Source organism: Diabrotica undecimpunctata, unplaced genomic scaffold (assembly GCF_040954645.1).
Source record: "Diabrotica undecimpunctata isolate CICGRU unplaced genomic scaffold, icDiaUnde3 ctg00000626.1, whole genome shotgun sequence".
Classification (NCBI taxonomy): domain Eukaryota; kingdom Metazoa; phylum Arthropoda; class Insecta; order Coleoptera; family Chrysomelidae; genus Diabrotica; species Diabrotica undecimpunctata.
Window position 1 is genome coordinate 80,855 of NW_027311923.1, and position 19,146 is coordinate 100,000.

The following is a 19,146-nucleotide window of genomic DNA, read 5'->3' on the forward strand; positions in this document are numbered from 1 at the left end:
TGTACAGCTGAATTCAGATTACACCAAAGAATAATCCGATATATAAGCAATCCTTTCTAGCTACCCACTTCAACATTTAGAAAACTTTTTAGATTTAATAAAAATGTTGCAAGGATCATCACTGATATGATTAGTCCATATATGCAAGAAGGGCAAAGAATATCTGCAATTCCTAAAGAACTGAAGATTTTAGCAACTTTAAACTTTAATGGTACTGGAAGCTACCAATTACCTCTGGACAAGGATACAATTTTGCTTTAAGTCAACCAAGCATGTCGTTGCATTGGTGAAGTAACAGAAATAATTTATTTATTTGAGATTTTGTGGTTCGTGGAGTACATAATAAAATTTTATTAAAACGAAAATACAAATACAACGCGAACACAAATAAACTGAAATGAAAATGAAATATATTTTCAATAATAATAAAATAATTAACAGGCAGACTGTCAATTTCTTCTTCTTTATTAAGTTTTTGGCCTCCGACACTCAGTTTTTGGTCAATTTCTACCTTACAAGTAGTTTAAACCACAGAGTGGTCTGGTTTAAACACGATCAAAGTGCGATGTTGCCGTATCTGATTGAAAACCTTTTAGAGGATTCCTCTAAAAAATATATTTTAGCGGTCCTCTATAATATTGCTTTACAGAATGTCAATGTTACCTAAAACTTTAAGAGGACCGTTAAAAGTTAAATTTTAGAGGCCTCTTAAATTTAACGGAAATGTTACAGAATACACCCCAAAAAGAGACAATTTTACTTTAAAATAAGTTTATTATAAAGTTTTTGTTTTCCCTTCCGAAATCAGTTTCAAAATACAAAACATTAATTAAAACAAATTATTACAATTTCGAATTGTAAATCGAAACGTCAAAATAAATTTTAAAGTAAAATTGTAGCTTAAATATCGTGTCTTATCGTCTATAGGCCATCTAGGTCTCTAGTTAGTAGAGATAGAAAAAAAATTATCAAATAAAATTTATTTCTTAAAAAAAAAACAAATCTACATTTTAATTTTTTCAAAAGCAAAGAAACAAAAAATTGTAAACAAAACGTTAGGTTAAGTATTTATTTCTTTGTGTCATCCCAAAGAAGGGAGGCTTATTTCAAGGCCTGATCTAATTACGATTTTTTGATTGACTATATAATAAAATCATGATCCTTAAAAAAAAACTCATTTTAAAAATTAATGCAGTGAAAAGTAGTAAACGATAGTGTAAACTACGCCATACCTGAAACGTTTTTCCAAGTCCCATACAATGTGCTAAAATGCATCCGGAGCCAGGATGTTCCTTAATACGTTTAAGGCTTTCATAACAAGAATCCCACATAAATTTTATACCCTTCCGTTGATGTGGTTTTAATCTGTTGGTGATATTTGGAGAAACTTTTACCAATATTTTATTGGTTTTTTCTTCCATATCCAAGATTAAAGGAGGATTTTTCTAAAAATAAAATATCGTTTTACATGGTTTAATTATAATAAATATAAATGAATATTTTCAAAAGTATTCAACTACTGAATTCAGAGGTTTAATCGGTCATTCAGGTTGACAAATAAAAAAAATAAGTCGACTACTTCATTAGTTTAATCGAAGACGTTTCGCTTTATATTTCTAAAGCTTCATCAGTTCTAACTGTAGTATATTATCAATGTTATATATGTACTGCAAACTTTACTCAACATTTAAAACCCACTTAACAAAAAAAAAAAAACAAAAAACACACAAACTCTGCAGTTAATAATGTTCATATTCGAAGATACGAAGATTTAGAAATTGCAAACGGACATTTGGCTTCATTTAGAGATGTTTCTCCAATGAAGACAAACAAGGCACTATAGTAGGATCGTTTTAGCCTGTCGCATAACTAATAAAAGTGCCTGTTCAGATTTGTCTCAGGTAGTCAGCGGTTCTCAAATTAAAAATGTACGGTTTTTTTTTAATTTGATAATACCACATTCGGGATTTTTTTAATAAAATAACTTTGTATTTTTACAAAGATAATAATAATAATATAATTGAATATCATAATGTAAATTGATAAACATTGAGTATGAAATGTACAGGGTCATTGTAACTGTTTTTTTTAACTATATTGTTTGGTTTTTGATTTATTATTTTTTTTTTAAATTTTTTTTTTATTTTTTTTATTTTATTTTTTTTTTTTATTTTTTTTTCTTTTTTTATTATTATTTTATTATTTGTTTTTTTTTTATTTTTTTTTTTAATTTTTTTTTTATTAATTTTGTTAGTTATCACTATCACAAAGGAGATTTAAAAGGAGAGCTAATTTGCCGATGGGTCGTCTCGGCGGGGTTTTATAACACGGGGGAGGGGACCCCTGGAATGGATACAAAAGAGTGGGATTTATGTTAGTGTGCTTATAATTTAAATTTACATTTAACTGTATGTACATAAATAACCTCATATACTCGTATATCTTCAGTGGAATAATGGGTTATGCAAAGCATTCTTCATTTTTTAAATATTTGCATTCTTCTAACATTTCCGGTTATACCGGAAGTCGCCATTAAGTTTCTTATTTTAAATAGAAACTGTGCTTTTTGTTATTTTTTTTTAGTATCTACGTAAAATTCTGGATCGATTTTTATTGGGATATCATTCTCGAAAAAATAGCCGTTTTTGAGATATTTAAAGTTTTTGAAAAATTTTTCATATTACACATGCAACTTCAAAAATTAATATTGTGGTCAATATTTATGCTGAAAAAACAAAAATTCTTTTTCAGCGTGTACTAAACTCTATTTTTATTTAAGCATAAAAAAATTTGCCAATGTTAATACTGGGTGTTCAAAATTTTGTATTATATTTTTATTTTTATATATTTTATAAATATATCTATATAAAACAAAGACTTATTCCTACTTCCCACATACACCTTCCCAAATCCACCGAGGTAGGTTGTCCTCCTGCGGTACAACCAGCCCCGGCTTTCATCCGCCCCCTGGTCTTTGGAGCCAGGTCTCGACTATTTCGCGGTATCCCCCGTCAGGCAATGGGAGATTTCCGTGTATTTACATTTAAGTGGTAGGTTAGCGCATTTGGCTTTATCACTACCGGTCAAATCAATTGTTCGGCGATCTAATGATGGTTGTGTGTGCCGATACTTGCTATACCACTTTTCTACACCAAGTGCAGTCGAGAGCGAGCAAGCATCGAATCCTTTTATGTTCAAAATGTTCAAAAATATCGGCGTCCATATTTCCGTGGTAATCATTAGTTTTTGTATAAAACCTTCCGTATTTTCTGCATGCAATATAATATATCTTTTGCCATTACTCGCACTAGTACTCGAATAGCATTTGGTAGAATCATCTTGCCAGGATGATTTGGTATTATTTTCTTTCGCAAAAATCCATGTTTCGTCAAGAAACACAAATTGTCTGGCAAATTCGGAATTCTTGTTTTTTAAATAGTTTCTTATAAATTTCCACCTTTTTCCAACAATATTGGACAACTCGCACAACACTTTACGATTATTGGTTTTTTTTGTATCTAAAACTCATAGCTTTTAATACTTTTGATAAACTGGTCAAACCCATATCACAAAGTTCTCTGTCCTTTATTTTTTGAATAAGTGTCTTTCTTGTAACATGTTCTTTTGCTTTGTACATGTCATAAATGATATTTCTGATTGGGATTTTAATATCTTGTGGCAAGTCGAGGGGTTTCAGATGCAAACGAATCCTTTTATGTTCCTTACTTAATTCCTCCTCACTCATTTTGCGAACTCTTTGCAAGGTCCGTTCTGAAATTCCACAAGCTGCACTTGTCCTTTTTTGAACTGCCAGTACTGATGTAATTGGTCCCATGTTGATTTTTTCTAAAGTAAAATAATTTTCCACTTTCAACACTTTTTCAATAAATTATCATCACAACGCATTCAATTTGCGTTTTTTCACGATTTATAAAAAAATTGTTTTTGTAGCGCTGATTTATCCTCAAGTACTACAGCCGACCAGTAGGAGGTTCGGTACCAGTAAGCAGGTAGAAAAGGGAAAGCATAACAGAGTGGCTGTAACTAGAGTCATAAATTATTTTTCGGGCGTTAATCCGAAATACGACAGGGTAAAATGACTTCACTATATTGTTTTATAGTATCAGCAATCATATATATGCAAACACCAATATAACAACTTGACATTGACTGCAATTACTTGACATTAACATAATGACATTGACTGCAATTTATTCGGTAAATTATGTTACTCATTAGTGAATTTGGAGTTCCTATCATCCTAATCATCCCAGAAATAAAAAATTCAACACAATTATATCTATGAAAAATCGAGTAACGATAATCTGTGATCGGAGTTTCCTACATGTAAATTTAAAGAAACTTTTTGAAATATTTTTAAACAATGGCTATTCAAAATATATATTAAAAAAACTCATTTATAATACTCACTTTTATAATAGAGCTTTAATAAATAATCTCCAACTAGTTAGGGGAAGGACGTGTACCTCTGGACGTTTGTACCTTTGGACAACTTACGTATTTCGAAAACTACAAACAGTATGAAGCTAAAAAGCGTCAACTGTAATATTTTATATAGAGTTGGCAACAGTGTGTGAACAACTTGTTTGTATACTACAAACAATATGAAGCTAAAAAGCGTCAACTGTAATATTTTATATAGAGTTGGCAACAGTGTGTGAACAACTTGTTTGTTACTGAGTGTTTACAGCTCCGAGTTTGTTTTAAAGATTTTTATTGATAAAAGTAAGTTCATTAGCAATATTCATCAACATTTATTTTGACAATCGCTGTAGTGGTTGCAAAACTTTTGATTAAAGATTTTTATTGATAAAAGTAAGTTCATTAGCAATATTCACCAACATTTATTTTGACAATCGCTGTAGTGATTGCAAAACTTTTGATATCACAATAAAGAGTAATATTCTAGATAATACTTATGCATAATATTTTTAGTTGCATCTTAACCTAAACTAGATTAGACACTCTGGACGTGTCCAAAGGTACACAAGCGTTTTCAGCGTGAGTAATTTGTGTAACGAGAATTATTTCTTACAGTGCCTTGCAGTAAACTTGGTAGAAAACGGGAACATATACCCCAAGAGTCATTGAAGGAGGCATTACATGAAGTTTTGATGAATAATTCATCTATACGTAATGTGGCGAACAAATGGAATATAAGTAAATCCACGTTACACAATTATATGAACAATTATATGTAAAAACAGCATAATTTGTTTACTAGTATAAATGATGTCATAGTTTCGCCACCAAACTACTGTTTTCATAAAGTGTTTATTGTTGCAGAAGAGAAGCAACTGTTTGATTATCTAGAAAAAGCTGCCTATCTTCATTACTAAAATCCGAACTAGAAAATTGACATTTAATTATGTCAGTCTCGGGTAAAAAAATACCAGATTCGTGGCAAGACAAGCAAATTGCAGGCCGAGAATGGCTAGTTCAGTATAGAAGAAGATGGCCGGCGTTATCTTTAAGGAAACCGGACACCTTTAAGTGTAGCTAGAACCACTAGTTTTAATAACAAGAATGTTAAGCAATTTTTTAATAATTACACTGATGTTATGAAGACGTATCAATTTGACCCTGAACGTATATATAACTTATCTAAAATATTAGCGCCTAAGACTATTAAACAACTTGGGAGTTTAACCTCCGCAGATAGGGGAATTAATGTTCGAATAATAGCTTGTATAAATGCAGCAGGTCAGACTATCCCACCATTATTTTTATTTCCTCGAGTGCACTATAAAGATCACATGACAAATGGAGGTCCACCTGGATGCATTGGAACAGCAAATCCTTCAGGATGACCGACAGCAAAGATTTTTCTGCAATTTTTGGAAAACATAATGTCTTATACTAAACCCACCTAGCAAAAGCCGATACTGATTATCATGGATAATCATGATACGCATATTTCAATATACATAATTGATAAAGCCAAAAATTCCGATCTAGTTTTATTAACAATTCATCCGCATACATCGCATAAAATGTAGCCCTTGGACAGAGGGGTTTTTGGTCCATATAAAAATTTTTACCACAAAACTGCAGAAGACTGGATGTTTTTACAATACAATAAATACAATAAGTATTTATGATGTTGCAGGAATTGGAGGAAAAGCTTATCTATAAGCATTCACACCAAAAAATATTCTTAAAAGTTTTGAGGGAGATTACAGGTTTGTGGCCAGTTAACACCAATATTTTTACAGAAGAAGAATATCTGCAATCGAATGTCACAGATCGACCGGAGACAACAATGGCTGGTAAATCTACCTCATCTAGCGCTCCTGGTTACCCAACTTCCAATTGTTTGACGTTAATCCCAGCTGAACATTTATCTACCCCGTCTACTTCTGTTGACGTCCCGTCTATTCCTGTTCCATCTACGTCCGTTTCTATTCCTGTTCCGTCTACTTCCGTTTCTATTCCTGTTCCGTCTACTTCTTTTCAAGCTGATGATCCGACTTCAGAGTCTTTAGCTGCACTACAACGTGAATATACGTCACCTGTAACCGATCTGCCTTTCAATATATCTATAGGGTCTATAGCTCCGTTTCCAAAAGCGCCAGCTAAAAAAGATTTACAAGGCCCAAGAAAGGAAAAACTAGAATTTTAACCAGTAAATTAGAGAAACTTGCTATTATGCCCGAGCTGCTAAACAGAAAGAAACAGTCAACGCCAAGAGAAAAAGAACTAGGAAGTAGGAGACTTTATTTTGGTTAATCTCTGCTCTAAAAAGTTAGTTAAACATTATGTAGCTAAAGTACTGGAAACGATTGATAATGATACTAGTTGTATTGTAAAATTTTATGAGAAAACACAATAACACTTTCATTTTATAGAAGGAAAAGAAGAACCATATGCAACCGATTTTCAAGATATAGTGCTTAAATTACCACTGCCTCAAAGCGTGGGAGCATCAAAAAAGTTTATCTCTCATATTAAATTCAACATTTGTCTTGACAATTATACTTTTTGACAATATGTTTTAATATAAGTATCCATTAAACAATATTTTATTATTATTTTAGTTGACTTTATCAACTTGTCTACCAGTCCAAAGGTAAACGTAGGTGCTGTCCCTTTGGACAATATGACAGTATTTTAACAAATGCATGTTGATTTTAAAATGGTGTAACTTATAGATTATACAACATTCACGATAATTCAAAACAGTCTGATAAACACGTTGCACAAAAAGATTTTTTTCTTAGCATTATAATTTGTCTAATAAAAATATCCAAAAGTAACATGTTGTGAAATGTCCAGAGGTACACGTTCTTGTCCTACATACAAAAACCTTATATACAAAATTTAACAGACCAAATTGTCTCACGTTTCCAAACATTTCCGAACGTTAAATTAACTAAATACAATCCACTTCGAAATTCAAGATTATTCTCAAAAATAAAAGTTAAAACTCCAAATTCACTAATGAGTAACATAAGTTACTGAATAAATTGCAGTCAATGTCAAAGTTGTTATATTGGTCAAAGCCAACAGTAGCTTAAACAAAGTGTCACACAACACAAAAGTGACTGCAATATAAGAAAAAACTCTTGTGCATTAGTAAACCACCACTAGAAGAAAGGAGATAACTTTGACTTTAATAATGTAAAAATCTTGGAACAAGTTGATAATTATAAAAATCGACTTTTCCTTGAAATGGTACACATTAATAAAACTCGTAAATCTATCAATTATAAGACTGATACCAACCATTTAAGTAATATCTACTGCAACATACTAAACAATATATGATACGATAGATCCTCACCTTTAAAAGACAAACTCACTTAATAATCTTCTAGTAACTCTAGCTACAATTTTATTCCATTTCTCAATATCAGTATTACAATAACTGACTACGTACCATCAATTACATTTTATAGATCAACTTAACATGTTCCTGATTCTTTCTCATTCCTCTACAATTAATTGCATCTTTCCACCTTATAATATCGATTACTGTCATAATAATTGTTTACTTTAACATATTCACTAAAAATTGTCCAAAATAAGAATTCACTCTATAAAATATAATTGTATTGCGGTTACCATAATTCCTAAATAAATTAAAATCAAACAAATGTTTTGTATATCACTTGTTAGCATTTTGCTTTTGTAGTGCAATTCATCTTAGCTAAAGTTTCTCGAGAATATGCCATACGTTTTCAATGAGATTTAGGTCTGGTGAATTACCAGGCGAATCAAGTAGTTTTACTTTATTTTCCCGCATACAAGTCTGGACCAATTTCGAATTGTGATGTCATGTTGAAATGTTCCGTTAAATGTTTCCATAAATGGAGCAATCCTTATGCGTAATATTTGAATGTATTTTTCAGAACTTGTCATGTCTTCTAAGCTGGAGCTAAGCTTCTAGTGACATTTGTTGTGAAAAAACACATCCCAAAACATCTCTTTAGAAGGGTATTTTACAGTCTGTTGAACATCACCTATTTCCAGTCGTCAACAGCCCCTGATCGGTATTTTTGGCCCATGCTAAACGTTTTTCATCATTTTTTTCGGTGTTAAAAATTGTTTTTTGTTCGGTTTTCTTGCCTTCCGGCCAACTTCCAGTCGCCTTTTCCGTATAGTTGAACGCCACTACTACTCACACCATAATCCAATTAATCTCTTGGAAGATCTCTGCTTGTCGTTATTGAATTTAGTCTGCTATTTCTTATTATAATTTTATCAGTTCTTGGAATCGTTTTATATTTACGTCCACGTGTTCCTTTTCTTTTCGGAGGCGATGATTCGGAATCTTTAAAGGTTTTTAAAATTCTTGTAACACTTCATTTTCCCACACCAACCACCGTAGATACATCTCTCACAGTCATAGACGAACAGTTGATTAAAAGCGATTACTTTCTCATTTTCCGTAAGAGTTATATCCATCTTTGAACAAGCAAAAGTAACACTATAACGACCAGCTTCCACGCAGAAAGGCTCACAACTGAACTACTGATACTCTAAAACCAGTCAAATGAATAAATTATAATCAACGTCGATCTGTCACACTGCCTCTAGGCAAATATAGGTAAGAAAACATGTGTGTCTTCTTCTTTTTATATAGACCTGACTCTGTCTGTTTTTCAATGTGCCTCCAGTAAGTTGTCGTTCCATCGTTTTCGTGGTCTTCCTACTGATCGTCTTCCTATTGGGGAACCGTCTCTTGCCGTCTTTACTACTCTATTTGTTGTCATTCGGCTTATATGATCGTTCTATTCTACTCTTCTATTTCTTACCCAGTTTTTGATGTTTTCCACCTTGCATCTATGTCGTATATCTGTACTTCTAGCTCTGTCCCATAGTGTCTTACCATCAATTTTTCTAAGTGTTTTCATCTCTGCTGCTTCTAACATCCTTTTTGTCCTCTCTGTGTCAGGTCGTGTGTCTAATGCGTATGTCATTATTGGTCTGATGACTGTTTTGTAAATTCTGCCTTTCATTTCTTTCACAATATTTTGATTTCTCCATATTGTTTCATCCAGGCAACCTGAGGTTCTGTTTGCTCTATTTACTTGATCTTCCAGTTCTGTTTCAAGCTTTCCGTATCTAGATAATGTGATGCCTAGATATTTAAACTCCATCACTTGTTCTATTATCTGATCTTCCAGCTCCAATTTACATCTTAGTAAATTTGCTGTTATAACTATGCATTTTGTCTTATTTGGGGAAATTAACTTTGGTTGTTAGTTTTGTGTTTAAGAAATGAATTCCTCTGTAATTTTTCGGATCCGATTTGTCTCCCATTTTGAAGAGGGTATTAGGATGCTTGATCTCCATTCTTGAGGAATTCTGTTCTATTATTTTTTGGATTAGTTTTAGTAGTTGTAAAAAAATACTACCTGGGGTAATAGCGGGGTGGATTGAGTAGCTCTGCGGTTATCACAGCCGGTCCCAAGCCACATGTTTGTGTTCCAATTAATTCGAGCGGTATACACACATCGGAAAAGTCTAGGGATATTTTGTTATCAACACTCTTATTTCCTCTTCCATAAGACTTAGCGACAACAATCACAGGTCATCCGAAATCAATTCAATAAGGCAAACACTCTTTCAAACCGTCGACCACAAAACCCAAATCAATAGGAGCATTCAAAAACATCTAAACTCCATTCCATCCAAAAAAGAAACCCTGCCGCCGGATCAACCCAAAATCTTTTTACCTTCTTACCAAAAGGTGTCACTGACAAGATCAGTAGAACTCTTATCCCTCTAAACATCAAAACGATGTTCACTACTCACTCCAAGTTGTCCAATCTCGGCAGAACCGTAAAAGACCAAATCCACAATTAAGAACATGGTGTCTACGAGATACCTTGTTCCAGTTACTCACGTACATACATAGGACAGACAAACCGACGAATCCATAATCGTATTTACGAACATCATATTCCGACAGACCACAAAATAAATTTTGAAAAAGCAAAAACAAGCAAAGCAAAAAAAGCACAATCGAGAATCATTCGTGAAGCCATCGACTTTGAAAAACAGCATAATAGCTTAAACACGAGCGATGACGCTAAACGACTGCCGGCAACATGGCGACCGCTGCTTCAGCGACCCCCCGCCCCAAGCCATACCGCTCAGGCCACGACAGCACAGACCACGTCAGTGCATCTGATAGTATAAAAACAGCCACACAGGTTAAGACCGGTCGTCACTCAACACTGAGGATTAGGCAGATTGAGACCTCAGTGCCGTTTGACGGTTCTTGTATTTATATAGAACACGATAGTGCGTCACCAGTGAGGGGAGTAGGCAGATTGAGACCTCGAACAGAACCGTATCCCTCTTGAAAATGACTCCAAAATGGGTGCCAAAACGTCGAGTATTAAATTCTCAACGTGGTTCTTCCCGAGAACTTAGTATTATATATATATATATATATATATATATATATATATATATATATATATGTTATGTTATATTTCCTATGTTCTTTGGTCTCAGGAAGAAGCAATATATATATATATATATATATATATATATATATATATTATATATATATATATATATATATATATATATATATATATATATATATATATATATATATATATATATATATATATATATATTGCTTCTTCCTGAGACCAAAGAACATAGGAAATATAACTCCTAAGTAGTTTAGTTCGCAATAAGTTCTTAAAACTTGATAATTATGAGTTTATACGATATAAACGGGACGGAATAATGGATCCTGATAGGTCGAGGAGTGGAGGGGTTGTGATAATTTGAACTCAATATAATTGATAGTGAATGTGAGTTAAAAATTTTTACCTCAGTTTCATCAGAAGGAGTGGATTGTGACATGCTTTCAAGTAATTTACTTCGACCCTTCAATCTCTCTATTCTTTCCAATTCTGCTTTTTTGGCTATTTGAGTTTCCACCGCCAAAATTTCATCACGTTGAATGGATCTAATATTTCTCCTTCCTTTCTGAGATGGACTAAACGCATCACCTTCATCATCCTCTTTTTTAACGGGCGAAATACTAAAAATAAATAATTAAATATAAGAAAGGATAATTAGAGAATATACAGGGTGATCAAGTTTTGTGACAAAGTCAGTTATATCTGATATTATAGAAGATACCAAAAAAGTCATTTACAAAAATAGGAGGCCATTTAAGTTTAACGTTTTAAAATTAGTTAAAAATATACAGGGTCTTCCATAACACCGTACCGCACCAAAGATTTGTGTTTTTAATAAAACACCCTGTATTTTATTTTAAATTTGAAATCCGCTTCGAATCCTCGTGAAAAGGAGTCAAGCCATGAAAAATAATTGACTTTGATAATAATTTTTAAACAAACTACTAAAGCACTACTACTTATGAAGCAAAAAGTTAAATTTTAGGCGGTCAAAAAAATAGTTAATAAGATTTCTTTTCGTTCTTCTTGACCTATAAAATAAAACTTATTTTTTGTAAATTATTTCATCAAAAACTTTACAATACAACAAAAAGTGAGATATTAGGTGTTAAAATCGGTAAAAAATAGCTACCGGCTACTTTTTAAGATACAATGATATACAAAGCCCCTACAAAGTGGTCGAAAAGTAAAAATATTGCTCATATATATACCATGCGGTCCATATGTATGGAATAAATTCATTTTTAGCGTTATTATGTACTATCTGAAAAAAACCTGAAACAGGTCGATTTTTATTCTTGAATTGACAATTTACAGTATGAAAATATTACCTCTTTCCAGCACCTCCTGTTCAGCAATATAAAGTTTTTTGAGTTTGTGCAATCATAACTGAGAAAATTTATTTTCACAATTACATTAAATGTTCAACTTGACCACCATTATTCACTTCTTGACAATAACCGAGGCGATTTTGGAATTCTCGTACAACATTTTGTATGACCTCGGGGGTTATTTTGTTAGTTTCTTTCGTTATCCTAACTTTTAAATCAGCAATATTGCCTAGTCTATTAAAATACACTTTAGAAATAATCAAGTATTTTCGTATCTGTTCTGCTAAATATTAGGGAAAAAACTTTGAAGATAATAAAATATTAGTCAAAAATCCAAATAAAAAATTGATATGAATCTAGTAGGCTGCTGTCATTTAGGTATTTAAAGTTAATAAAAGACGTCAGTATAATATTTGTGCGCGTAATAAATTTAGTTATGGCTCATTTGTCCGAGACTCAAAGAATAGACATTTTAATTATGAGTGGTTTTGGTAATAAAACAAGAACTCAAAAGGAGGTTTGTGAAATGTTTAATAATAAATACCCTGATCAACAAATTTCGAGTCTACAATTAGAAAAATTGAAAAGAAGTTTCGTTATACTGAACATGTAAAAAATATTGAAAAACCAGGTAGAAATTTTAAATTTACTAATGAAAAAAAGTTAGATGTACTTCTAGAGATTAAGAAAAATCCGCATAAGACAACTCCAAAACTGGCCGCCGTCAATGATGTAAGTAAATCATCTATTTTGAGAGATTTGCATAAAGAAAAATACCACTCTTACAAAGTTCAGTTGGTTCAGAAGTTAAATGAAGATGATCCCGATAAAAGGCAAGAATTCTATAAAATGATGATGGACAGAATGAACACAGATTTGCAGTTCATAAACAAAATAGTTTTTTCTGATGAAGCGATGTTTCATTTAAACGGAATGGTTAACAAACTCAGAGAAAATCCTCACTGGGTGTGTAAGACTCACGCAATATCCTAAAAAATTAACATTTGGACTGGTATCATTAACAATAAAATTATTGGTCCTTATTTGAGGGCACAGTTGATGGTAAGGTTTATCTAGATTTTTTGATTAACTTTTTAGTGCCTACATTACGAAGATTTTTTTTACTACCAACAAGAGAGACTGAAGCATTTTGCACGTATAGTTTGAAATTATTTAAACGAGGTTTTTTCCAATAGGTGGATTGGAAGACGTGGAACGATCGAATGGCCGCCTAAATCTCCGATTTGACTCTCGATTACTTCTTATGGGGTTATTTAAAATCTAAAGTATATTTTAATAGACCAAACAGTACTGCTGATTTAAAAGTTAGTATAAAGGAAGAAATTAACAAAATAACCCCCGAAGTCGTAAAAAAAGGTTGTGCGAGAATTCTAAAATCGCCTCGGCTATTGTCAAGAAGTGAATGGTGGTCATTTTGAACATTTAATTTAATTGAAAATGACATTGAAAAATACATTCTAAATATTATGTGGCATTATTATCTTTATTCAACCTAAAGTTTTGTGATAGATACATTATCAAAATTTTACATCTTTAAAATCAATTTTCTCAGTTATGATTGCACCAAACCTAAAAAACTTTATTTTTCTGAACAGAGGACTAAAATCACTTTCTAACAAGATGCCACACGACCCCCTTGGTTATTTCAAATTTTCGACGGGGTGCTTATAATTCAAAGGAGGTGCTAGCTGGGGATAATATTTTCATACTGTAAATTGTCAATTTAAGAATAAAAATCAACCTGTCAAAAGTATTCAGATAGTACATAACGTCAAAAATGAATTTATTCCATACATATGGACCGCATGGTATATATATATATATATATATATATATATATATATATATATATATATATATAGGAAAAGTAGTCCAAAGTTTTTTGACTAGTTTGGAAAAAATATATGTAAATACTTTTTTCTTTTTGGGTGTGGTAGTCAATAAAAACAGAGCTTTGCTAAGGCGTACTATTTATTCTGAATCCAAGCATTCGGTGGTTTTTTGCCACCTTTATCAAGGTCTACAAAGAAAATTACTCTGTTGTAACAATTTGAATGGTGCCAAAAAAAGGCTATAAAAAACTATAAAAAACTTACCCGAATGTAAGATTCGTGGCATAAACAACAACGTTAAATAACATGATAATACTGAAGTTGCAACTAAACTTTACTGTTAAAAAAACACTTTAAAAATTACTAAATACGTTAAAAGTTAAAAACAAAATGAAAGACGACATGTTAAAACAGTCGTCGCTGCAGGCTTGATTTCAGTCACATTTCACGAGCAGAAAGAGAAAGTGGGTGGACAATTATTGTTTAAATAGTTAGGAGAAAATACAAAAAACAACTTTGAAAATAACGTCTCACAAAATACTGTTTATGAATTTTGAGTACTACCAACTGTATTACCAACTTAAAAATAAGCGGGAAATTAAAAATGTTATTTATAACATAAGCAATCGAAAGAAAATAGTATTTAGTAAATAGGTTTAGAAAAAATAATAACTCAAACAAAACAAAACTAAATTAGTAACTGAAGTTTAATCACAAGTATTCAAATAATACTGAAATTTTAGAAAAAGAAAAGAAACAAAGAAAACTCTGAGATGCAAAATAGCTCAGTCAAAAGTCAATATAAAATTGTAAATTTTGCTAAGATTCTGGATCTCAGATCTCTTATTAAGATTGTTATTATCACTCTTGCTGATATGTACCATGTCTAAGAAAGTTCTCTTAAATTTATTTTTCTCTCTGGCTAATATTTTTACATTGTTGAAATCTATCTTATGGTCTAGATCGATAGTATGCTCTGCCAAAGCACAAGTAGGTTTGTTTAATCTACAATCACTCTTATGAGAAATAATACGGCTAGACAGATTCCTTCCAGTTTCACCAATGTACGTGGATGGACATTCAGTACATTGAATGCAATAAACAACATCTGTAGTCTCTAGAGTGGTTAGGGGTTGTTTTATTTTGCTATACAGCTGACGTATGGTTTTGATGTTCTTGTTAGCTATTTTGATATTCTTGAAGTCTTTAAAAATCTTAGTGAGTTCAACGGTTTTTCCAAAACTAACCTAGTTACTCTAAAAAAGTTTTAGGTTAAAATTAGGTTTACATTATTAGATCTTATGTATTAATATGTTAAAGTTACCAGTGGATTTGATAACATGGCACCGTACGACTCTACATGTAGTTGCTGGTCCTGAGACAAAGTGTCTACGAGGACTTGATGATAGCAACTGATTGAAATGACAATATTGACATGTTAGGACGGAAGTCCGAGCAAAGCAGTCAGTGTAACTTAGTGTATTTGTCTAAATATGACAGAAGCCAACAATATTTAAAAATTTAAAAATTGAATACGTTAAAATTACAATTAAAATATTTTTTTTTTCTTAAATATTAGCAAGTTACTATTTCGCACTTTAAGAAAACATAAAAAACTGTTTTCGAAAACAAAAAATTACGACAATTGTAATAACATATACTGAATTTTAATAAAGTGAAAACTTTGAAGTAAATTATCTCTAAATCAATTTTTGGCGCTTGGTCTAGTGATGCATAACGCCGTTCAAATATTCAATTGCCGGTCAGACAATTACTTTTATTATATTTAATCTGTAATATAATTACTTTTGTAATTATATTACAGATTTTAAATATACTGGGATGTTATATATAAAAAAATAATCTACTTACTATTGCACATCACTGTCCGAATCAGAGTCTGAATCAGGTATGTTCTGTTTTATAGGACTTATTTGGTTTTTCTTAAAATTAGATTCTAATATCGTGAGCGCATTGTCACTATCCGAATCTGTATTAAGATGATCTGAAGAAATGCCGAATTCAGTGTCGTCTTCATATCTAAAATTGAAAAGTAATACATTTTTGAAGTTATAGTTCTATAAGTGCGTTCGACGTTGGAAATTTGTACGGGAGTGAATTGACAAAACCATTACATATGTAAGATATAGGTAAGAGAGGTAAGATATAGGTAAGATATTGTTTCGCTAAGTTTATACATTATTTAATTTTTTAAACTATTTTATTTATCATTGAATATTTAGTACATATAGTAGTCATGGGCGTAGAGATGAAAGGGACAAATATAAGGATTGTTATTTTAAATTTCTTTTATGTATATGTTTATATGCATGACATAAATTTCAAAAAAGGTCGATTTTATTTTTAAATTATGATTTTTGGCATATATATGATACTAGTGACGTTATCCATCTGGGAAGAAAGAGTTATTCTTTCACCGAGAGTTAATTTACTAAGATTTTCACAATTTAGTGGGGATTTTCAAACGGTGCCACCAAGAATAAAAAAATCTAGGGACCTAATGATTTATACAAGTGCTTTCAAATAATATATTAATTTCTCCATGGTCCCATTTAAAAGTATCTTGCAAAATGGCGCCAAGACGCTATTAATAAAACTGAGGCTTAGTTCAGTTACCCAAAAATTTAGTAATTCAAGTTTTAAGGTTCAGAAAAGAGTTTGGGTGGGACTTATTTCGTTTTTGAAGTTATACTTATATACGCGCGTTCGACGTTAGAAATTTGTATGGGAGTGAATCGGCAAAGTCATTACAGATGTAAGATATAGGTAAGGGAGAGACAGAAGATACATTTTCTCTCTTTTTCTCTCTCAAGAATAAAAATGTTCTTTTTGTAAGTATATTTAATAAATGTATTAATATTATTATTATTTTTTTTATTAATATTATTATCATGGTAAATTAAACATATGCGTAAGTAAGTTATGTATATTGTCATTTTTAAATACTTATAATAATTAATAATTTGTATTGTAAGTATTATTATATTGAATTATGTTGCAGTGTATTGTATTGTATTTTTATATTAATATCAAAATAAACAATGAATTTTACTGCAGAGTATGTGTAAAAAAATTTTTTGCATTCAACTCCTTTCATACATATATGAACATAAAAATATACATTTTCATCAAAATATTGATTCAATCCTTCATTTATTACACCCCTATTACAGGTCAAATGTTGTTTATATACAGCAAACGATGCACCATATATGATTACTCAAACGAAGGACTTAAGAGGCCAATATCAAAAGGACAACATTTAATAATAGTACATGCTGGTGGAGAAAATGGATTCATAAAAAATGCACAACTAATTTTTAAATCAAATTCATTAACGGGAGATTATCATTATGAAATAAATTTTGAAAATTACAAAAAATGGTTAGTGGAAAAACTAATTCTCAATTTACCCACTAATTCTGTGCTTGTAATTGATAACGCCCCTTACCACAATGTGCAAAAAGACAAACGACCAAATTTGAATACCAGAAAGAGTGAACTGATTCAGTGGTTAAGAGCAAAAAATATTTACTTCGATGACGATATGTTAAAACCAGATTTGTATAATTTAATAAAAATGCACAAGCCAAGTTTTAAATTATATGTTATAGATGATCTTTTAAGTCAGCCTGGTCATAGTATTCTACGTTTGCCTCGTATCACCCTGATCTAAACCTCATCGAATTGGTATGGTCTTCTCTGAAACAACATGTTGCACAAAAGAACCTATCATGTAATATAAAAGCTGTGCAACAATTTTGTGAAGAGTTTTTTTCTGAATTTTCAGTCGAAGAATGGAAGAAACGATGCGATCATGCAAAAAAATGCGAAGCGTGCGTGCGTGCGTGTATTGTAATAATAAAACCGCAGGTTACGCTACGCAAGAAAAAACTAGTAGAAAGAACGTTTACGATCCTATAAAATTTGTGCTCGTCAAGTGTGTTTGTATCAGTATCTTGAGAACATTTCAACTGATTATCAGATATGTCTACTAATATCTTATTTTTTATTAAAGAAAATCTTTTTTTTGCTTAATTATAAATTATAACACAAAAAATTATTTAGCAATTTTCTTTATTTAAAAAGAAATTGCCAGCTTTTTTGGATTTTTAAAATAACTGTAACCTATCCTTTCATCACATATTAATTTAAAACATTTTTAATTTGTTGCTTGTTGTTTACATTACATAGAGTTTAATATTGATTTCGATAAAAGGAAATAATTAATCATTTTATACAATACAACAAATTATGCCTTAATGGGCTTAATCCGTCCTATCATTTCAAAGCGAAGTTCGCGCGTACAATCTTTTATTATCTCTTTATTTCGAATACTTTCTCTGTCGCACTTCGACTCAAGTTTGCGCATACAGACGTTGCTTCCCACCGGCAATACTACGATCTTTTACCTATATATATATATATATATATATATATATATATATATATATATATATATATATATATATATATATATATGTTACGAGCAATGTCCGAAATTGTACAATCCTAGCATTGTACGAAAATCTTGTCCACTTCTAGCATTGTACCCCTTTACTGTACAATCTCCGAAATGACATAATCGTCGGACTTTGTATAGAAGAATGGCTGTACAATGTTCGAATTTCAATAAGTAGCCATGCGTCAAAGTTTTGGGAGAATATGACAGATATCGATTCAGATCGATTTTTACTATTATTCACCATTTGTTATTGAAGACAACCAAACATCAATAAGGTTATAAATCCATAATTAGTTAGCGCTTCTGACTTCTGGATTGTAGGATTAAATTATTTTAAATTATCATACACATCTCTTGAAAATCTGAAATGTTTTACAAACATCTTCCCTGTATTATAGTGATTAAAATGTTTCATTAACATTAACAACTCTATATATAAATAGAAAATAATATAAATATAAAATAATTAACAAGAAATGTTCGATTTATGATTTGGTGTGTCGCTTGTCAATAATAATTGATTCGAATCGATGAGCGTTTCGATAATCAGTTTTAATTTTGAT

At 31.2% G+C, this 19,146-nt stretch overlaps 1 protein-coding gene across 1 annotated transcript in view; it reads right to left on the bottom strand.

The window, feature by feature from the left end:
• Positions 1–19,146, bottom strand: part of LOC140431295 (uncharacterized) — a 223,185-nt gene that overhangs the window by 80,420 nt on the left and 123,619 nt on the right. Inside the window, exons 12-14 of the mRNA XM_072519228.1 lie at positions 15,970–16,137; positions 11,320–11,533; positions 1,233–1,445 (exon numbers count right to left, since the gene is read on the bottom strand). Coding sequence (XP_072375329.1) covers positions 1,233–1,445; positions 11,320–11,533; positions 15,970–16,137 — 595 coding nt within the window. The remainder of the gene's footprint in view (positions 1–1,232; positions 1,446–11,319; positions 11,534–15,969; positions 16,138–19,146) is intronic.